At 38.5% G+C, this 23,229-nt stretch overlaps 1 protein-coding gene across 3 annotated transcripts; it reads right to left on the reverse strand.

Moving 5' to 3' along the window:
* Window positions 1-382: 382 nt before the first annotated feature.
* On the reverse strand, window positions 383-21,397 carry twsg1.S (twisted gastrulation BMP signaling modulator 1 S homeolog). 3 transcript variants are annotated; one of them, XM_018268651.2, is made up of 6 exons: window positions 21,220-21,397; window positions 17,132-17,287; window positions 14,760-14,917; window positions 10,372-10,471; window positions 6,169-6,414; window positions 383-1,579 (listed from the first exon to the last, which is right to left on the reverse strand). In XM_018268651.2, the coding sequence occupies exons 3-6, from the start codon at window positions 14,880-14,882 to the stop codon at window positions 1,398-1,400; spliced, it is 651 nt and encodes a 216-aa protein (XP_018124140.1). In that variant the 5' UTR covers window positions 14,883-14,917; window positions 17,132-17,287; window positions 21,220-21,397; the 3' UTR covers window positions 383-1,397.
* Between the last annotated feature and the right edge of the window lie 1,832 nt (window positions 21,398-23,229).

The following is a 23,229-nucleotide window of genomic DNA, read 5'->3' on the forward strand; positions in this document are numbered from 1 at the left end:
TGCTCATCCATCCCTAGAATTGTCTAATAGCCTCATCAACATGTTTGTCTTCCTTGTAATCACCTGTTATCCAACATGTATATATATTCTTTGAGTAATTAAAAATATTCTGTCCCAGAGTAATACCTGTTACATGATTCTCAGAACCTGACCTAGTTTATTTCCCCACAAGAATGATAAACCTGCGTTAAAAATATGTTATTTGTAACTTAAAGCTGTTCTTAAACTAATCTGTTCTGTGGCATGAATATCATTCACATGTACATTTATTAAGCCTTTGTCATTTCTGACTTTCCTTACCTTTCAAAGCAATGTAATGACAGACTTATATATGTATATATATATATATATTTACAATATACAATAAAAACACGCAGGCAAGTATTGTTTAGACATTCTAATTTCCTTAAAAAAAAAATACCACATATATATATGTGACAAAGCAGTAGTATATGTTATAAAATACAGTCAGACTCAGATTATTTGTTTTACTGTTACTGTTAGTTCTTTCTCATCAGGTATATGATTAAACAACCAATATTTTCATCAGGAAATATTGGAGTACCTTCCAATATATAAATATATTATAGTCAGTTATACTGACTTTTCCAGCCAAATTTAAATTCCACAACACCTTGCTGAGAATGTTGGGAACCAATATTTATGTTTTATGTCATTCAGATGAGCACAAGTACAAACACCATCCAAGTTTGAGGCATACAGACACCCAAAGTACAAGGAAATAGTAAAATGAATTAGCAGATTTTTACTGTTTGCTTAGAATGACACACACGTAGAGAATGCTGACCATGTCACCCCCTCTGTTAATCAGGCTTCAATTGTTCTTTATTATTTGCCATTAAATAGCAGGTGTTTCTCCACTGCACTCTGCATTCCAGCAATGGCCAATGGGAAGTAAAGGAAGATTGCAGTAATGTGAAGAACCAATCCAAATCCAAATTCCATCCTACTTTGTATTGGGGCAGTCTACTCAGTACAATCATATACATTTATAGAATGGACTTTACTCTTCCTATAGCAGTGGGTTGGAAAGACGAGAAAGTCTTTAAAAAAAAACATGATACCTGCAAATTTACATCATTTAGTTACAAAATATAATATAAATCTAAAATATTGAAAACTATAAAAACATAAAAAAATATACATATTCAACAAAAATTTTATCTTTTTTTACATATTTCACCAAATCTGCATATTTGGTAAATATATGTAATTGAGTTTTGTTCCAGAATGAACCTTCTTTTTCTTCCTTCATCCCTTTTCACTCCAAATGGAGTGTCGGATATAATTTGCCCAAAAATAGCTTGCCTCAGTGGCAGTAGAGGGAGTAATATGCAGTACAGAGTGGATTCATTTCTTCTCCATGGAGATATGACTTAAACCATACAGTTCACGCACTTGACCGTTTTGCTTCCGTAGTCAATACACTCCGGCCCCACACATTCACAGCAAGCGTTGTGGAACCAACGGTACTTTGACGCTCCCATGGACTCACAGGAAACCTTGCACTGATGGATTGACATACAGTCATCAAAATAGACCACTGTACACATGTGCTCTGCGGAGAAGAAGTTACAGATCTTGTTAGTGGAAAATAAAAGCAGACGAGAGCAAAAATATTGCAAAAATATTGCAGAAATGAGGAACTGAATAAAAACAGAAAAACATAAGAAAGTGACTTCATGGAATTCTTTAGCTATGTCAGCAGAATAAAAACTTTACGTCTTACCAAGATATTCCAGTTTCCTATTTTCTTCACTTATTTTGATAAACTGAACAATTCCCTAAATGGTATCATTCTTCATTAAGATTCTCCATATTTTTTTCAGGAGAAAGTTGAATCTGTTTACCTTGGCAGGTAATATTTTATAAAAGCTAGTCCTACATTCTCTGTCACAATTGAAAAACATTTGGAGAGCCCCTACTACAAGCTATTCCTTCATAGTATCAGCTAATATCTAGGCTGGTGATCCTCAACCAGAGGCTTGTAAGCAACATGTTGCTCACCAACCCCTTGCATGTTGCTCCCAGTTGCCTCAAAGCAGGTGTTTATTTTTGAATTCCTGGCTTTAAAGAAAGTTTTGGTTGCATAAAAAATATAGGTGTACTGCCAAACTGACTCATGTAGGCTGCCAGTCCACATAGAATCTGCCAAATAGGCAGTTACAGCCCTTATTTGATACCCCAGGAACGTTTTGGATGCTTGCCTTACTCCCCAGTTCTTTTTACATTTGTATGTGGCTCATGGGTAAAAAGTTGGGGGCCCCATTCTAGGCTATGAACATAGTAAATTATACTTTTGTTAGATTGTGCCAAAAGGTCTTATCTGATGCATTACTGACTGAAAACAAGGTACAGGCACCATTGTGGCAGTAAGACCATAAATGTGGTTCAAGAACAGAGTGCATGTCCTTTGCTTTACAAATCCCATAAAGGTCAGTTCCTGGTTCACTTACACCTTAAGAAATACTTTTTATATTGGCAGTCCCTGCAATCTTGGAGTCTAAACCAGTTGTATTGTGTTACTGTGTGAAAATACAAAAGAAGGCATTTTGGGGCAGGTACACTCGGGGCCGGGCCCTAGGCAAGCCCCGCCCCCCTACATGAGTGTGCACATGCGTGCAAAGGAGGGGAGAGTTATGGAGGGACGGTCATTAAAGGGATCCTGTCATCGGGAAACTTTTTTTCAAAACACATCAGTTAATAGTGCTACTCCAGCAGAATTCTGCACTGAAATCCATTTCTCAAAAGAGCAAAAATATTTTTTTAAATTAAATTTTGAAATCTGACATGGGGCTAGACATATTTTCAATTTCCCAGCTGCCCCCAGTCATGTGACTTGTGCCTGCACTTTAGGAGAGAAATGCTTTCTGGCAGGCTGCTGTTTTTCCTTCTCAATGTAACTGAATGTGTCTCAGTGGGACATGGGTTTTTACTATTGAGTGTTGTTCTTAGATCTACCAGGCAGCTGTTATCTTGTGTTAGGGAGCTGTTATCTGGTTACCTTCCCATTGTTCTTTTGTTTGGCTGCTGGGGGGGGGGAAAGGGAGGGGGTGATATCACTCCAACTTGCAGTACAGCAGTAAAGAGTGATTGAAGTTTATCAGAGCACAAGTCACATGACTTGGGGCAGCTGGGAAATTAACAAAATGTCTAACCCCATGTCAGATTTCAAAATTGAATATAAAAAAATCTGTTTGCTCTTTTGAGAAATGGATTTCAGTGCAGAATTCTGCTGGAGCAGCACTATTAACTGATTCATTTTGAAAAAAATGTTTTTTCCCATGACAGTATCCCTTTAATTAGAACCCAGGATACCACTGTCAGCATCATAATAAAAGTTAATATTTTAGGTAAATTGCCTCTTCAAAGAGAACATCAGCAGTCTTAAAAATGTTAATAACATCTGTGTTTAATAGCAAACTCAACAGTGTTATAAAAAGGCTTCTTCTATGTATGTTGGAGGTTAATAAATTGTATTTAGCTCTGCCTGCTTTGCATTACATACTTTCAGGTATAATGGATGATGTTAAGATGACATAAAGAAAAATAAGTCTATTAAAATTAAACAATTTTACTGCTGGAAAGAAATTGCCCGCCCCAAGCAGAGAGTTGGCCAAACCAGAATACTGTGGGTGGCTTTCAAACACTAATAAAATGTTGCTTACAGCTCTATTAAGGCTCCATGTAAAGGAAAAAAAATTGGGTGTGTATTTTTTAGAATTTTCCTTTTATTTAGTCCATGTTTATTTTGCCCTCACCAACAACCCTGCAGCAGGAAGTTCTCTTCCGAAACTTTCATTAAATGTTTATTTGAAACGTGCATCACTTCTTAGTCACTTCGAGGCAATGGGGTTATATTAGGACATTAGAGAGTAAATATACGGTATGGCTTTTTTGTATAATAAAACCACAAAAACCTGCTGTGCGGTATTAGGATGTGTCTTCAGAAGTCCAATAAATGTGGTTTCCATTAGTAAGTTTTGCAAGAAAGATACAAGTATATATTTTCTAATACACAAAACTCTTCCCAGTAGTTTTCTAAGGTAAAACTAACCACACACAGAAAAGAATTCTACAAGTATGCAATATACCAAATTGTTTACATTGCACTTAAAGGGATGTTGTCGTGGGAACACTTTTTTTTTTTTTGCAAAATACATCAGTTAATAGCACTCCTCCAGCAGAATCCTGCATTTAAATCCTTTTTTTAAAGAGCAAACAGTTTTTTTTTTTTAAATGTTACATTTTACAATTTGATGTGGAGCTGGATATATTCTTACTTTCTCTAGTGTCCTCAGTTATATAATGCTCTGATAAACTTCAGTCACTCTTTACTGCTGCACTGCAAATTGGGAATGGGAGTCACCCTTCTATCTCCCCCATGTCCCCCCCCCCCAGCAGCCTTTCAACAGAATAATAAGAAAGTAAGAAGAAAACACCTGCATTGCTAATAATGTTACCATGCCCCACTTAGTGGTAGATATGAGAATAGAACTCCATAGTAAAACTTCCAAGCCCAACTGCCACTCCTTCAGTTACATTTAGTAGGAGAAACAACAGCCTGCAAGAAAACAGCTCCATCCTAAAGTGCTGGCACTTTCTGAAAGCACTACATACCTCCCAACTGTCCCATTTTCAGAGGGACAGTCCCTCTTTGACAGCTCAACCTGCAGTCCCTTGTTTGTACTGGAAAGTCCCATTTTTCTCTGCACTGAACAGCCAGAAAAAGAAACAAAGTTTCTAACTTAATTGGCTTTTGGCAGAGAGCCCAGAACAGCCACAACAGAAGATAATATACATTTGTAACAATTCAAATGTATCTAGATGAGCAATCTAGATAAGCAAATAAGTAATTGTAACAATATAAAATAACTGGTGCCTTGGGAAAAGTTAGACTCACAGCTTAAAGGGCAATTCACCTTCATTAGCAAAACTGTAATAACTTGAAAAAAAACACAAATATGTTCAAACTTTTATAAGCTGTGAAATTTTGTAAAATGAACATGGTAATTAGGGGGTGTGGCCAAAAAAATGGGCACTACGCACGGCAACTTTTTTGTCCCTCTTTTTATTTTCATAATGTTAGGAGGAATGAGTACATGACCAGGCAAAATGATCTGAGATGGCTGTATACACACCAATATTACAACTAAAAAAAAATTACATTTATTGGTTCAATAATACATTTTTAAATTGTAGATTATTTGCAATGCACAGTGTCATTTAGTGATAAATATGTAAAAGTCACAACAAGACCCCTTTAAGAGAGAGGGAAGTACAGTCCTAGCTTATTATACTGCAGTTGGTCTGTCAGAAATGAAAGTTTCATCTGCTTATATCCCTAGCTAGAGTCCTGCGCAGGTCCATTTTTTGGAACCCATACCCGACCCGTACCCGCAACCTGCAATCCGCAACCCAGACCCGCATTCTTACCCCCTTGGACCCGTTACCCGACCCGTCCGTACCTTATCCGCAACCCGGACCCACTGACCATCAAGAATCAGGAAGTGCTGTCATTGTAAACCAGAAGTGACATCATCATAAGTAGGTGTGATCAGAAAAAAGGAGTATAAATCGCTATTGAGAAGAAACGCGGCCCAACCCGTGTCTATACCCGCACCCGGAACTTCCACCCTTAACCCGCAGGGTACCGCAGGTTTTTGCGGGTAACCCGCAGGTACCTGCTGCAGGGCTCTACCTCTAGCTGGTACACGTATTCCCTAGAGCCACTTTTTTTCCGTTAACTCTTGAGATACTTCTAGTAAGAAACCCCCCTTAAGTTTTCCTATATCCCGTATGTAAACATACCCTAAATCTCTATGAAAACAACATAATTGTCCTGTCTTTAGCAATATATACAGTGTCCCTTAAATGGAGTGATTTTGCCTAATAAAAGAAATTAATTTGAAAGATACTTTTCAATAAACATTTATTATATCTATTTGTCTGTGGATGTGATTGATATTGCTGTATCTGTAACAGAAGCCAGCAATCAAGAGACCTGGGGGAAATGTTTAAATAATGTGTATTAGGAAGTTGATCACAATTATTCTTTCATAATGCAAAATAGTTTGGGTAAAGATGCCCTTTAAAAAAAAAAAAGAGACAAATGACAAAAACACAATAAAGCACCTGTATTCATACCTTTTTCATTGCTGTGAGACACTTGGACTGATACATTTTGTGGTTGGTTCACATTTTCCAGGAAGGAGACCAGGTTCTCATGATGGGAAAGTTCCTCCACTACAGGAAAGGTTACAATATTCCAATTAAGTTGGGTGTCTCCCTCAGTTAGAGCCCGGAACAGGGATGGAATGGGTTCATGAAGTTCCTCTACTGTACTTTTGGAGGTTGGGGGTGTATCACTGTAATTTCTTGGTTTGCACATACCTTTAAGATACACAAAACATGCTTTTAAAAAATCTCAATGAGTTGTCCCAAATGGGATGTTTAGCGTTTACAAGACATGCACTAACTGCTGGTCTAAATTTATATATTTTTATATATATTTATAAGGGATACTAATGTTTTTTTAGACAGTTCACTGCCATATGTATAGATTTGAGGAAATTCCTGACTTGTACAGCTGTACGTGTGTATTTATTTATGTAAGCAGTGAATTCCAAGATGTAAACACAGTCAGCACTATAGTTATTATAAATTAGATGATTCATTTGAATAAATCTACAAACCTACACTACCAAATTCTCAAAGCTTTGCACCATAAAAAAACATACTGCACAGCACAAGAGGTCACCAACACTAAATTTACCCCGGAAAACAATGTTTTTTTTTACTGCAAATTGTAAAGCTTTACTAAATTTAGTGTTTTTTTTATGAAAATCCCATTAGAGCATATGTTTTCTGTATGCTCCATATTACAGCTTTGTATGTGCCAGTGCTTTCATGATGTACAACACTACCGTCAAATACATGATTTTATATATATATATATATATATAGATATATATATATATATATATATATATATATATATATAGATATATATATATATATATAAATATATATAGATAGGTACAATCAGGAGCACTCACGGTTGTAGTGAAAAAGGTATATCTTTTATTGGAGCATTACAAACTACCCCACATCAATATATATAGATATATATATATATATACACATACATACACCAGTAGCTAAAATACTCCCTGCAGTCACTACATTTTGTTTCTCGCATTCTAATTTCCCAAGCAGTCCTTCATTTTCAATCACATTACCCAAATTAATATCCATTACTTGATTAAAGGACACTGGACAATTACAGTTTTACATGTAAACACTATTAATGAACAAAAGTGCAGCATTATGCAACATAATCAGCCAAATCTATAACATAAAAGAATAATAAATAAGATGGTGTGTGCAGAAACGTCGATAAATGTGGCAAGTATAAAGAAAAGTTTTAAATGTGGCTAAAGCTACTGTGAAGCGCATTACACAAACGATATTTTGTACATAGGTAACCAAGGCAAGTCAAAAGAGATTTGAAATGGATGAGCTTATGTCACACGTAAGGAGTAGAAATCAGCACCTGTTCAGTAAGTAAGCAATCATAGGCAAATTATCCACCTGTTAGTGCTCACAGGGCAGATTTGGGAAATGTTGTTATATCTTCACATCAGTCATACAACAGGGCCTTGTTTCATTCTGGCTTTTCTTTCTGAGGGACACTTTTTCATGGAAATATTAATGGAAATTTCATCTCGCATCTGTATTTTTTTAAGTGATGTCAACCTCATACCACTGAACATCTGGAGATGTGCCTGGACAGCCAGTTAAAGACCATGGGAGGTAAATGCTATTCTGGCACTCAGTCTGTGCATGTCACTCCCAGTATCCCAGCAGAATGACACATTCTAATAAACACCAAGAGGGATCTGCTACGAAGCCAAATCTGTGTGCCTTGGGACAATCACACAGGGAACCAAATTGGTGGTGTTGGATTTAAAGAATAACTAGGGCTATTTTCTATTTTTTGCAAGTTATTTTCATTTTTTTATTATTGAAGGTTTTTGAGTTATTTAGCTTTTTATTCAGCAGCTTTTCAATTTGCATCTTAACCAATCTGGTAAATAGGGTCCAAATTACCCTAGCAACCATGCATTGATTTGAATAAGAGACTGGAATATGAATAGGGGAGGGCCTGAATAGAAGGATCAGTAATAAAAAATAATACATTTGTAGCCTTACAGAGCATTTGTTTTTTAGAAGGGAGTCAGCGACGCCCATTTGAAAGCTGCAAAGAGTCAGAAGAAAAAGGCGAATAACTATAAAAAATAAATAATAAAAACCAATTGAAAAGTTGCTTAGAATTGGTTGTTCTATAACATAATAAAAGTTACCTTAAAGGTGAACCACCCCTTTAAAGCAACTTTTTCTTCAAGTACTGAAAGGACATAAGCCCGAGTCAATTTTACTTTGAGATACAATATTTACTGTGTTAATAACAAGGGATAAGCATTGCAGTGTTAATGTTACACTATTGGGGGCATAGGCAAGGCCTCTCTGTCACATACACAACCTAAAGCAATAAGTGATTGGTGCAGGACTGTATAAGGGGCAGACTAATTGGAACTGACCATTTACAGGCAAAACCATGACAAAATATTTATCTGGTTAGTATTGTAAACCTCTTTATTTCACTAATAATAACATTCACAGAGGACACACAGCATTTTTTGGGAACATACGGACAACATTTTTATGTAAAATCCAGGAAAAGATTACTTAAAATCAGGGAAATGCAACAGCTGAAATCCATTAGAAATTGTGGGACCACAAATAAAAAAATTTAACATGCTGGAAAACATCGTGGTACTTAAAAATCAAGTTTTTGCTGTATGTAGCACAAGTTAATTCTCCTCCAGGTCTGTTAATCCGCCGACTTCTGCTACACTGTTCCAGTCAAGCAGAGAATATAAACATCCAGAGAGACTTCTTTCAGTAGCAATTATATTTACGGATAACTTTAAAACCACAGAAATTTTTAAATGAACGTATATTGGAAAAACTGTGTTGGGGTTGAAATTCCTTTTAATTACTCAGACTTGACATGTTTGATACATTTGTTTCAAAAGAAAGAATAGCAGTAAAACCCCTCACTTCCTTAAATTTTCATATTTGATTCGGAATAAATATAAAGTGCATTGCACAAGCACTTTATTTAATGAATTAATTTGCACAGTACATTTTTGAACTTGTTGTCAATGAATTCTGCACAGGCGCAGAATTGATTGGAAGTTGTTGCATGTGATTATATTGGCACTAAGCACCTTTAGAACACAGAAGCACTTTATATTTATTCCCAATCAAATATGATAATTTAAGGAAGTGATGGGTTTTACTGCTATTCTTTCTTTTGGAACAATTCTGGTTGGTTTTTATACAATCTTCTAAACTGGTTCAGCCAAAGGGGCAAATTCACTAAGATCCGAAGTTGCGCTAGCGCAGGCTTCGCCACACTTGGCCAGGTGTATTTTATTCAAAATGAACGTATATGTAGCAGCAAATACATTACACTACACAAGCCTGGGAAAGCTTCATAAAATAAAATAGAGTTGTTATTTTGTGCTATACATGTGCCCACTGTATAGTTTAGGTGCCATATGTTAGGAAATGTAGGGGGGAAGGAGGGTGCCCCCAAAAAAAAAAATTTATGATTTTTTTCAGCATATCACCCTTAAAAAAGGAAAAGACGCCAGCGTTTTTTGGACTTAGAAAAAATTTCAAATATTTTGGGACATAGAACATTTTTCAACTTTTTTTTTTAAAACTCCTATCTACTCTATTGCACTTAGCCTGCTCTAACGTGGCAAAGTAAACTCTGCCGAAGGAGGTCACATTCAGAAAAAGACCAATGTTAGTAAATTTCCGTATTTTCGCCCCCTTCGTCAGAGTGCAACTTCGCCAGCGTTAGGGTGTGAATTTGCGCTAGGCTATCATCATCACTGGCGAATTTTTGCCAGGGTGACTGATAGTAATTTTCCGAAGTTGCGAAATGACAATTCGCCAGCGTTAGTCACTTCGCCCTTTAGTGAATTTGCCCCAAAGTGAGTACATCCTAAATAGCAAGTAAATAATTCTATATTTTTTGATGTTTGATACATTTGCCATTTATTTGGAAGCTGATCCTGACCTTTCCTAAAAAATGCCACTGTACAACAACATGATTTTGCTCTGACAGTATAGTTCCAATGTCACCTTGAATGGCTGCCTAAATATAATATTATATATATATATATATATATATATATATCCTTTTGATGTACAGTAGTTGGATAATTGGGTGTTCTGTAGACGTCTTTTGTACATGGAGGAGATACTTACCAACGCAGTCGCAGCACTCGTCCCAGAGTGTGCCCAGACACAGCATACACTCCTTACAGCAGGAGCAGTTTCCATCTGTGGGCCGACACTGGCACAGCTCCTGGTAAAACACAGTTCATTTTATGGCTTTGGTTCAAGGAAACACACTGACATTGTAACATGGCTGGCTGCCCTGAAAAGGCCATTCACTGCTTTATATACTTCAGCTGCAGAGACAACATGTACCTTTTGAATGCCATTTCTTTTTTAATCTGCTTACAGGTGCAACGGGACAATTTCCTATTTAAAGAGAACATGTTCTCTATTATTAAAGGGACACTAGCATGGGAAAACATGTTTTTTTCAAAACACATCAGTTAATAGTGCTGCCCCAGCAGAATTCTGCATTGAAATCCATTTCTCAAAACAGCAAACAGATTTTTTTTTTTTGTTTAATTTTGAAATCTGACAGATCTGGCTGGGCATATTGTCAATTTCCCAGGTTCCCCCAGTCATGTGACACATTCAGTTACATTGAGTAGGAGAAACAATATCCTGCCAGAAAGCAGTTTCATTCCTGAACCAGAAAGTGGTTTTTTTTTTAGTTGTAATATTGGTGTGTAGGCAGCCATCTCAGGTCATTTTGCCTGGTCATGTGCTTTCAGAAAGAGCAAGTACTTTAGGATGGAACTGCTTTCTGGCAGGCTACTCTTCCTGCTACTCGATGTAACAATGTGTTGCAGTGGGACCTGGCTTTTTCTATTGAGTGCAGTTCCAGGAGCTGTTATCTTGTGTTAGGGAGCTGTTATCGGGTTACTTTCCCATTGTTCTGTTGTTAGGCTGCTGGAGGGGGAAGGGAGGGGCGTGATATCACTCCAACTTGCAGTACAGCAGTAAAGAGTGACTGAAGTTTATCAGAGCACAAGTCACATGATTTGGGGCAGCTGGGAAACTGACAATATGTCTAGCCCCATGTCAGATTTCAAAATTAAATATATAAAAAAAAAATCTGTTTGCTCTTTTGATAAATGGATTTCAGTGCAGAATTCTCCTGGAGCAGCACTGTTAACTGATGCGTTTCGAAAAAAAATGTTTTCCCATGACAGTATCACTTTAAATATATACACCAGTTTGGTAAGATTTTTTAATATACCACTTAATATGATATAAACTGTTTATTAAATATTTATTTTGGGGGTAAAGTTTTCTTTTTATGCTAGTTTGGGTACTTTAATATATATCCCTTCTCAGACATGGGCCTGGCTATTGCTTACTCAGCAAGGAAAGCCAAAGAACACATACCTTTTCTAGCATAATGAAATAAAATGTAACATTCTAATAAACATTAAAACCTAGGAAATGTTTATATTAAAAAGTTATTTGTAAAAGCAATTGCAACTGAAAGCTGTATTTGATTATTCCCTTTCTGTGCTCTGGTTCTAACATTTGCAACAATGCAGCAGTAGTCCTTCTCAACTGCTTCATTGATGCAGGGGTGAGAGCCATTCGGCTAGGGCCAGGCGAGGCTGATATCAGTCTGCGGCTTCTGGCGGCTTCAGCACAAACACACTCGGAGGATTTCAGCGAAGAAACAAGAGACTTTGCATTTTGAGCCGAAAAACGCTGAGTGTGTTTGGTCTGTAGCGGACACAAGGCTTCAGACGTGAACACAGAAGAGGATTCTGTGGCAGTAGACTTAGAACAGAGAAAATTAAGACTTTAGACAGACGCACTGCTGTCAATGGCCCTTACGTGTCCAAATATGTTTACAGCCATTGCAAATGTGTAGTTAATGTAGATTGTATTGTTATTTTCATTACAGTAATTGGGTGGAGTTCCCCTTCAAATATCCATAGTCAATATTATGTCTCTTAAAATAGCCAGAACTGTTATATCTGCTTAGCTCAAGTCATTAAAAAGATAATGATCCATTTCTGGTTTTACAAGGCCATTTACCATTTGGTATAAAGTGGAATACACAGACTGTTAGCTGACTGGGGATGGGGAGGTTGTTTGATTCTGCTACAGAGAAAATGTATTCTAACCTCCCAGACTGGGAGCTTGGAACATTAACGATTTTTATACAAGATTTAAAAAAAAAAAAAAAATCACATCTGTCTTTAATAATATAGATAAATCCCTTGTATAAAGCTCTGCTAAACAGAGATAATAGGCCTTCAATCATGAAATGAAAGCAAACGTACTTGAGCGTTTTTACTGTATACACTATAAAAGCTAAACATTTACATTCAAGCCTTAAGGCTCAACAAGGACTCAGGGATGTTTGATCAAGGAAAGGAGCGTTCTGGAATCCGGCTTTTATGACTTTGTTTTGTTTTTCTTAGTAACTATTTTTCTACAAAGATGGCAATGCGCATTGCAACACCCACAGACACCTGGTCCGCAGTCTGTCGGTCTGACTGACAAGTAAAAGAGAAGTCATTAAGCGCTATTAGGCTGCTGTTTACACATGTACAAATTACCTGCAGACAATAGAAGGGCTTGGGGAAATATGGCTGCAGGATCAAATACAATTGGTGTGAAAGTCACACACTCACACATGACTGGCAAACAGCTGGATCACCAGGTCCAAACATTCCTTTTTCCCCCCTTCATGGAACAGGAATCAGAATGAAATCTCTCCACACATACATCAGATTTTCCAGCCAGTGAACACAGTCATGTTGCAAACCTGTGTGTGTCTCGTGGCTCCGCCAGTACAGGCAGCATCGACCCATAATGAAAGGGGTTTTGCATTTTTACCAGAATATCCACATTAAGCAGATGCTTGCTGTTGCACGTCTCATCCTAGATGGACATGGTCTAATCCTATAAAAATATGTGCATTCAGATAAAAACAGCAGATTCCTCAAGTTCTATTAGGATATAAAAATAATATCACATACATAAATTGCATATTTGTTTACTGTGTGTTTATCACCTGCTGTTACATTAATAAATGTAAAAATCTACCTGTTTAAAGTTAAAATTCTGGGGGGACATAATGTAATAAGAGATTTGAGTCTTAAAATTTTCAACATGGCGTGCCCAATAAATAGGGCTAGTGGTATAAATGCATTCAGCCTATTATCTTTATCAGTGTGCTGCCAGATATATGAGAGCAATGTTAGTACCATTCCCTTCCTCCCTCTTAAGCTGTCCATCTACTTGGACCTGGGTGAAGAGAGATTGCTGGTATACAGAACACTATATCCTCTAAGCAGAACTTCCTGTTGCATAAGAGGACATTTGGTTCTTGAACTTCCTGGCAAAAAGCCTTCTGAGGCGAAGATGTCAAGTTGAGATCAATCCTGTATTTTTAATGCCAGTAGTTATTCTTAACGTTGCCTGTTATGGTTGGTTTGGTTCACACTTAAAATTCCTCTGCATAAACAACCCCTTCCCTTCCGTTGCTGTAGCCTTGCTACTATAACAAACAAAGTGTTCGTTCTTGCTGCTCTTTAGTTACATATTACATATATTGCAGAGTCTAAAGTCTAAGTTGGCCCATTATCTTGTATGAAATGTGAAATTCTAGCTCTTGGGCTGTAATAATGGATGCAGAGCTTAAAGTCATTGTTCATTTATTTATTTTTTAAAGTCCTTCTTTATGGCCCCAGTCTTCTTTGTACAATATACTAAAATCATATTTTAATATAGCCCTCATGCATATGGTTGATTATTGGAGAGCAACGGTCCAGCTCACTAACAAACCAGGGGGGTAAATTTACTAAGCAGCGAAAATTCACCAGCGACGGCTTCACACCCATCACTACACCTCACCAGGCGAAAATTTGCTCAGACAATGCTAATTTACTAAAATGCAAAGTTGCGTCCAGGGCGCCGAATGCTGGCAAATTTTCACTAACGTTACAATCAAAGTGAAGTTGCATACGCCGGGAAGTTAAAATTGAATGGACGTATATGTTGCAGCAAATACATTACACAAGCCCAGGGAACCTTAATAAAATAAAATAAAGTTGTTATAATGCTCTATACATGAACCCAGTGTATAGTTTATGTTCCATATGTTATTTTTTCAACAAAAAAATTGAGGAAGTCCTATACACTCCATTGCACTTCGCCGGGTCTGAGCTGACGTAAGGCAAGTCTGGCGCAAGCGGTAACGTTCAGTAAAATCCACATCTAGAATTCACCTGGCATTAGAGTGCAAAGTTGCAGTAGTGTCTATCTCCTTCGCTAGCCAAGTCACGCCTGCGCCCATTAGTAAATCAGAAAAGTACCAAAATGATGTCACGCTGGCGAATTTTTGCCAGTGTAATGTCACTTCGCCCTTTAGTAAATTTCCCCTATATCTTATACAATGACATGTGAAAACTGGTCCCTTTAAAATACATTTTTATATATTACACTTCTTAATGGCACCCTATATGTGGTGTAAACCTTACCTGTATTAGGCATTTGCTGACATCACTAGCACAGAGAGCCTTATTGCAGCAATAAATGGGCAAAATCCATAAAGAGCAAAGGAGCAGTGCAGCTGCTGGAATATGTAGGAAAGAGGGCTTCATACTTGGCCACTAAACAGTGATTTGTCCCAGCAACACTAGAATTAAAAAGAAATAAAGGTCAGTGAGTGCAACCTAGATGTCTGGATCCAATTACAACCTAGAGGTCTGAATTATTACCAAATTTGCACCCAGAACATTTTCGTCCCAGGTATTAATCAAGTACACAGCAGTTTATCCTCTCTCAGTTATTAAGCTGCAGTCAGAGAGAAGAGGAATGTAAACCAGAGAGCTATTGTACAGGTATAAGACCTACAGGAGACAGCCTTTCCATAATTCAGAGCTTTCTGGATCCAATACCTGTACTAATCCTGGTTATTTGACATCTCAACTTTAAGGAATGCAAAGAGCTGCACCCAGTGTTCCTTCTAAGCTTTGTTGTTGTGCAAACAAATTGCACCTTTGGTTGCAACCTGCAGGGCAAAGTCAGCTAGTAAGAAAATATAGTTTGTGGTTTTCAAAGTGTCCCACAAAAATGTAAATTTAAAAATAATAATAATAAAAAATTAATAATATAAAATAAAAATTAATAATATACGGTAGTAACCTTTCCTAACAGGTATGGTGCTGCAAATGAGAGCAGCAAGAAGCACGTGTGTCTTATGCTTTAGTTCTGTAGGACTCCCTTATATTCTGAGCTGGAGGTAGCCCTGGTGTTATCATTGTGCTATTGGTCCCAGTCCTGGTTTGAGGCATAAGTGCTCCATTTATATCTAATAATAGGACATAGGGGTGGCAATGGTCCTTTTATATCATTGTCAGCCAAAGCAGCATAGGCTGGACATTCCTGATTTATATAAATACAGTAACCCCAGACCCCTTCACGAGTGAAGACAGTCCTGTGTATAGTGCACATAAAACAATGAGCTAAACATAATTATACTTTTCAGAAGTACACAGGGCATTATTCTGCCATATGAAATCTCACAGTTATGTATCACATTACAAGTTTATTCATCTCCATAGGCAAACACAGGATTTCCACCAGAAGGATTCCACCTTTAAATTCCACTGGCAGCATGTTCATATTCTCTACATGTCCATAAATCTGTCATTTACTTAACAACCAACCTCTTCATGCCCTGGCAAGTCTACAGATTCTACTACTGTGCAAATGTATCAGTGCTAGTCCCAGAACAACAATATGTAACAACTTCTTATTTTATAGGGGTGGTTCACCTTTAAGTTAACTTGTAGTATAGTACAGAATGATTCATTCTAAGCAACTTTTCAATTGGCCTTTTTTTTTTTTTAATAGTTTTTGAATTATTTGCCTTTTTCTTCCGATACTTTCCAGCTTTCAAATGGGAGTCATAAACTGGGGCTCTGTAAGGCTACCAATTTATTGTTATTTTTTATTACTTATCTTTCTATTCAGACCCTCCTTTATTCATATTCCAGTCTCTTATTCAAAGCAATGTGTTGTTGCTAGGGTGATTTGGACCCTAGCCAGATTGCTGAATTTGCAATCTAGAGAACTGCTGAATAAATATCTAAATAATTCAAAAAACAAAAATAATAAGAAATGAAAACCAATTTATCATTCTCTACATTTCACTAAAGGTTAAAGGTGAACAACCCAGACTTACAGGGACACATATCTGGCAGCCACAGGTTACAACATCTAGGCTTGGCCATTGTGGCACTTAGTCTATAACTTTCCTTTGCTAATCCGTTTGCTTTTGCAGAATAGAAGGTTAGAAAATAATCAGGAAATGTTTATACTTTGCAGAGTAAGTAAAGCCACAACATTATTCCAGGTTGTGCTGGGGACAGAATGTAAATTCTGGTGTGTCCAGATTTTCATTTTAACCCAAAATACAGACCAACAGATACCTGTCAAACCAGCCACATTAGCTGCTGTCTCCAACACTACAAAACAAATTGGTAGCATGTTGGCCTGTCTATATGGGACATACTTTATGCCTGCTCAACCAATAGCCATAGGACAGATGTGAATATCTGGTCAGGAAAGGACTCCATTGGGCTATGGTTGCAGTTGCCTTTCATCCAATGGGTTTTGATAAACCCTATTGTGATCCATTAATTGAGATTGAGTTCCTCTTGCCTAGAAAATGTTATTGGTTAAAGCACACTTTCCCTATTATTCCATTATGTAACAATTATTTGATACCGTTGACTTTTATATCATGGATATCCATGGTTAAATTACAACTTCTGAAGGTTATCATGGATGAGTTATCCCATATCTAGATTTTTCTTCCCTGTAAGTTTGGGTCCCAACCCCCAACCTTGCTTGGGTCTTCCTTCTCCTGGAACTCTGGTCCTGTCCTTCACATTAGCTCTGTACCCAGTTTACATTATAGGGGCTCCCTGGTCAAGTATGTGTCTTCTCCATATTCTGTAGCATATGGCTACATTATTTTGTCCTTCATTGGCAGAACAACCTAAACAAATGGAACCACAAAAAAAGTGAAGAGGAGTCAATACCCCATTCCGCTCTCTGGCCAGCAAGGTAAATTGGAAGTGTCTTTTTGTCTTTGACCATGGCGATACAGGTACCAATAGCCCTAATTTTTATATTTCACTCAGCAGTTCATCAATCCGACTGTAGACAGAAAGCAAACATAAACAAATAAACAAAAAGTTATATGAAAGCTTCTATTTTGTTTGACCTCAGCCAAGATATTTAGAGAGCGCAATTAAGACATCTATTTTGAACCCCAAACCTACTTTTGCTGCATTTACATATAAAGACAACATGACCCTTTTTTCTGCCACTGAAAAGAAAGTCACTGCCTACCATTATTAGGTTTATAAAATATCAGTGTCTTAAAATGTTAATGTTTCTCTAAAACCTAAAAGGGAAAAATACGTTTTAACCAATTGCGGTTTCTCACTGGGGCTCATTTATAAACTTTGTGCAGGGCAGATTGGTTCGCACAGTGAATATATTTGCCCTGAGCATAGTTACATTTATAAAGCTGAATAAGTGCGCGCAAACAGTATTGCTAATTTTTTTCGCAATTCAAATGTCTATCAGAGCCTTTCAGATGTCAAAAATCGCAAATTGCGAACATTTATGTGCACATAGCACCGATACTGGGGCTGCTGCCGCCTGATGCAGCAGCCCAGATGCCGCCCCCTCCTCTCCCGCTCCACGCTTAAAAATTTGCGTCGGAGCGAGTTTAAGTGGGCAGGATCACTAGTGCATTAAGCGTAATAGCGCTCTCTGCACTAGCGAAGCCGAATTTCCGGGTTAAAACCCGGAAGTTCGGCTCTTAAAGTTACAAGAGGCGGCTTTTTGAATTACGCCACAACTTTGGTGGCGGAGAAACAATTTGCAAATGGCGAATTTAAGTTAAGTACTATCAACAACAACCTTGCACAGTGGGCGTACTCACGGAAACACCAGTCTCATTTGCGAAAATTAATTTACAATAAACATAAAAACGGGCAGAGAACTGCAATTTATTAGCTTTTAGGAAAAAGCATGGGCAACCATTTGCAAATAAATATGCGCTGCATGAACTTCAAAAGCTGAACATAAGCATGTTAACCCCACTGCCCTGTAGCTGTAGCACATATAGCAGCCATGCTGGGGGTGACACTCTCTTTCAGCCTGAGTGCAGTCACTTGGCTCCTCTACAGCAAGAAAGGATCTCATTAACCAGCATTATCCCGTGGAGATTTTAGCAAATCTCAATTTATGGCAGGTTTAGTCCCTAATAATACCAATGAGATAAGTAAATGGAATATTCAACCCGACAGCCACCTCTTTAACATACTGGGTGGAGTAGGATTGTTTTTACTTTCTTTAAAGGCAACACTAGTCAATAAAAGGTAACGAGTTCGGCTTTATTTGCTTGTCTGCGGTAAGCCCATTTAGCATAGAAATAAAGATGTGCAGCCTGGGGGGGGGCATTAGGGAGTTCACAAAAGTATCAAGCAGCCTGGTATGTTGAACTATATCCCCTACCATGCACTTGTAGGGTTCTGGCTGAAGTGTAGCAATCTGTCATTTTGTTATACAGGCAGTCCCTGGTTACGTACGTATGAGATGGGGTCTGTTCCTTAGGGTCTTAACATAGTATTTATTTTTACCTTTCTGTTCTCCGCAGTAGACTACACACACCAGAGGGGATAGGGGCAGGTGGTTTATTAAAGCTAAATGCTAATAAAGGCCAAGCAAACCACAGTAAATTACTGTAATAGCCTCTGTAAGTGTGAGTTGTATGTAAGTCAGGTGTTTGTAACTCCCTGTATTTAGTGAGCCAGCTGTACAAATCTATAGTACAGAAACAATAAAGGTGACATATACAAAGCTGGCCAGTCTGAATATTCAGCCCTGGGGCCAGCTAATCACAAAATGGAAGGAGAGCATGAGGTGCCAGTAAGTGTTTTGAATGGGAATTCCAACAAATAACAGGTTTTTTGCATCGTGAAAAATAATGTCGTTCTAAGCTACGCTCCTATATGGAGTATTAATCAGTAACATAATTTCTAGTTGTTTTTAATTGCTATTATTTGTTTATTCCTCTCTGTGCCTTTCTAACTCTCATAGCAATAGTCAGTTCTCCCCCCCGGGACTGTAATTCAGCCAACATTTCCTACAATGTTTTAATAGTCAGAACCAAAGATCGGACATGTGAGCAGCCAGACATATACAGCTTTTAATGGCCAATGCACTTAATGTTTATTAGAAAAGAATGCTTAGAATTAGACTTTCTTTGATGGCGCTAAAAACCTTTTTAGGGTCGGACTTAAAGGGGTTGTTCACCTTTATAACTTTTAGTACGTTATAGAATGGCCAATTATGAGTAAATCATTAATTGGTCTTTATTATTTATATATTTTTTTTTATTATATGCCTTTTTCCCCTGACTCTTTACAGCTTTCAAATGGGGGTCACTGACCCCATCTAAAAACAAATGCTACAAATTTATTGTTACTTTTTATTCAGACCCTCTTCCATTTCTATCCCAGCCTCTTATACAAATCACTGCATGATTGCTAACATAATTTGCACCCTAGCAACCAGCTGAATTTGCTAAATGGAGAGCTGCCAAATAAGCTAAATAACTCAAAACCCGCAAATTATAAAAAATGAAAACCAATTGCAAATTGTCTCAGAATATCACCCCCTGCAACATACTAAAACTGAACTCAAAGGTGAAAACCTCCTTTAAAGAAGAATGAGCATTGCACTATTTCTATCCATCTGGTAGTCACGTCTTTTTGAAGCCACCCCTCTTCCACTGAAAAAAAGTGCTATACATAATGAATAAAAACACATTTTCAGGGTATGACATTACTAACCTTTTGTAGATTTAATGGATATCCGTAACCTATGAAACATAGATCCTAAACTCACTAAACACATCAGTGCAATGAAGGCTTAAGACTGTGGATGACAAGATATTAACTGCTAATAGGAGAAGATGTCCTGACTGTAATAGGGATCACTTCCCATAGATGCTCTTTGAAACATATCAGCAAATAATCCAATATCTCCACAGTCCCTACAAGTCCCATACTGTGGGTTACCTGTAAAGTCTCTAATTAATGCCTTTGAATAATGGAGGCATGAGAGAAAGTCTGCCTTGCACAGGAGCAGCATTGCAACATTTGTTTTCAGAATTGGTAACTGGTCACTATAATGTCCCAAAATAAACTGTAGCTTTAGCAAAGCAGAAGGGGAGCCAAGGCCTCTTGCTAATAAAGTACTGGATGAGAATGGTGGGATTGCATTAGGGACGCACCGAATCCACTACTTTGGATTCGGCCGAACCCCAAATCCTTAGCAAAAGGTTAGACCGAATACCGAAACAAATCTTAATTTGCATATGCAAATTATAGGTGGGAAGGGGAAAGCATTTTTTACTTCCTTGTTTTGTGACAAAAAGTCACTGCAAATTAGGATTCGGTTCGGCCGGGCAGAAGGAATCCTGCCCAAATCCCGAACCCAATCCTGGATTTGGTGCATCCCTAAATTGCATATGATTGATTACAACATAATCTAAAGGCGTTAAAAGGTTTCAGTGACCATAACATGGTTAATCCAGAGTATTAAGCAGAGGAGAGAAGTAAAAAATCTTGTGCCAAAGATCCCTGTGCTGCACACATAAATCCCAATGGGAGAGAGCACAAGGTGCAACATGTTGCAGATACAATGGCATGGAGTGGGTTAAAAGCACAAAGCTTGGATGACTTTTTGGTGAATGGTGACTTTATAGCACATAAGCTGGAGGGTACTATACAGGCATCAGATGATGATGATGGTCTGTGCTCCCCTCAAACTAAAAAGCTAAAAGACATTAAAAAGCCCAATGTAGAGATGGTCCCCCTCTCCTGGAGGTATCCCCTGTCTGGCGCTTACCTGTGAATGGAAAGAGCTGCTGCTGCTGCTGCTGCTGCTGCTGCTGCTGCTGCTGCTGCTGCTGTTGTTATTCTGTGAGTCCCACACGTCCTTCCCTGAGAGCAGGAGCCCAGCTATACAGCCCAGTGATCACTCCCAGAGCTTGATGGCGTGTGGAAGAGAAGGAGAAGGAGGAGCAGGGATATCCCAGCCCCCAATATGCTCTCACACAAAACTTCCAGCCAGTTTCCACAGCCCCTCCCTTCTCTTTTCCATTCTCCTGGAGAATCAGAACTGTTTTTTTTCTCTTCCCCTATACACCTAGCTGTGTCCCTAACAAACAGTGTTAAAAACTGCTGATAAACTGCACATGTACAATATTTAATATCAATATATCTGTGTACTCTACCCATCTACTGCCGTGCTTTAAGCTTGGATTGGTAGGGTTGCCACCTGGCTGGTATTTTACCGACCTGGCCAATAAAAATTATGCTTGATGCCAATGTTAATAATAGGAAAAAACGGCAAGAATATCGGAGGGCTAGTATTTTTTTTCAGAAAAGGTGGCAACCCTACTCAAAGGTGAGGTTCCCAAGTGAGCAGATCTTTGGCCAAGTTAGCTTCTCATGTGGATGGACAAATTGTGATGATCTGGCGGGTGAGCGATCAGATGATAATAGTGGCCTGGGCAGACTCATTGGGGCAAACTTACCTCCAAAATTGCGCCAGCGACGGCTTCACTCACATCACCAGACTGAAAATTTGCCAGGACAACGCTAATTCACTAGAATGTGAAGTTGCGTCCAGGGCCAGGGGCGTAACTATAGAGGAAGCAGACCCTGCGGTTGCAGGGGGGCCCAGGAGTGTAGGGGGCCCAGTGAGACCCTAATTAATTAGCAATTTTAATATATCTTGGTAAAATAGGCCAACTTATAAATATTTTGGGGCCCTAAATTGAATTTGCTATGGGGCCCAGTAACAACTAGTTACGCCACTGTCCAGGGCGCCGAACAATGGCGAAGTTTCGCTAGTGTTAATTCAGCAAGCAAAGCGAAGTTGCGCTAGCGTTGGCTAATTTGCATGCGGCGGGAAGTTAAATTTCAATGGACGTACATGTTGCAGCCAATACTTTACACTACACAAGCCCAGGGAACCTTAATAAAATAAAATAAAGTTGTTATATTGCCCTAGACATGAGCCCACTGTATAGTTTATGTGCCATATGTTAGGAAATGTAGGGGGGAAGCCAGGTACCCTAAAAAATGTTTGCAGCCTATCACCCTGAAAAACTGAAAAGTCGCCAGCTTTTTTGGAACTTAGAAAAATCTTCAAATTTTTTTTGAGGAAGTCCTATCTATTCTATTGCACTTCACCTGGTCTGAGGTGGCAAAGGCAAGTCTGGCGCAAGAGGTAACGTTCAGATAAATCTGCATCTTAGTGAATTTGCGTAGTTATGTCCATTCGCCAGAGAGAAAATTCAAATGGCATTACAAGTGCGAAGTAGCGATACGCCAGCGCCCATTAGTAAATCGGTGAAGTCCCGAAATGACATCACGCTGGCAAATTTTCTCCAGCGTTAGTCACTTCGCCCTTTAGTAAATTTGCCCCATAGTGAGAGGAGGACGAAATCAATCGGTCGATACAGTCCTTCTTATCTGCCAGTTAGAGATCTGGCTTCATACACAGGCCAATAATGTGGAGGGGCCAAGCCAGTAGTTTATATCGCGGGTGTATTGCCTGCTTTACTTCTTTAGGGCTCTTACAGACGAGCGTTTTTACCTGCGCTCCCCTGCGTTCCGTTTTTCTGCGTTCAACCGCAGGGGAGCGCAGGAATAGACGCATTACATTTTTTCCAATGGGGCTGTACTCACACAGGCGCGTGTAGGCGCCGAACGCAGGTTGAGACGCAACATGCTGCATTTTTCCTGCGTTCGGCGCCTACACGCGCCTGTGTGAGTACAGCCCCATTGAAAAAAATGTAATGCGTCTATTCCTGCGGCTTAACGCAGAAAAACGGAGCGCAGGTAAAAA

The sequence above is a fragment of the Xenopus laevis genome, chromosome 6S (genome assembly GCF_017654675.1).
Source record: "Xenopus laevis strain J_2021 chromosome 6S, Xenopus_laevis_v10.1, whole genome shotgun sequence".
In the NCBI taxonomy this organism is placed as follows: Eukaryota; Metazoa; Chordata; class Amphibia; order Anura; family Pipidae; genus Xenopus; species Xenopus laevis.

Excerpts from the sequence above, each read along its gene's own strand:
- twsg1.S (XM_018268651.2), bottom strand. The coding sequence starts at position 14,882 with ATGAAGCCCTCTTTCCTACATATTCCAGCAGCTGCACTGCTCCTTTGC. Across the intron at positions 10,472-14,759 it reads TCAGCAAATGCCTAATACAG|GAGCTGTGCCAGTGTCGGCC; the intron begins GTAAGGTTTACA and ends GTGTTTTACCAG. Across the intron at positions 6,415-10,371 it reads CGAGTGCTGCGACTGCGTTG|GTATGTGCAAACCAAGAAAT; the intron begins GTAAGTATCTCC and ends TGTATCTTAAAG.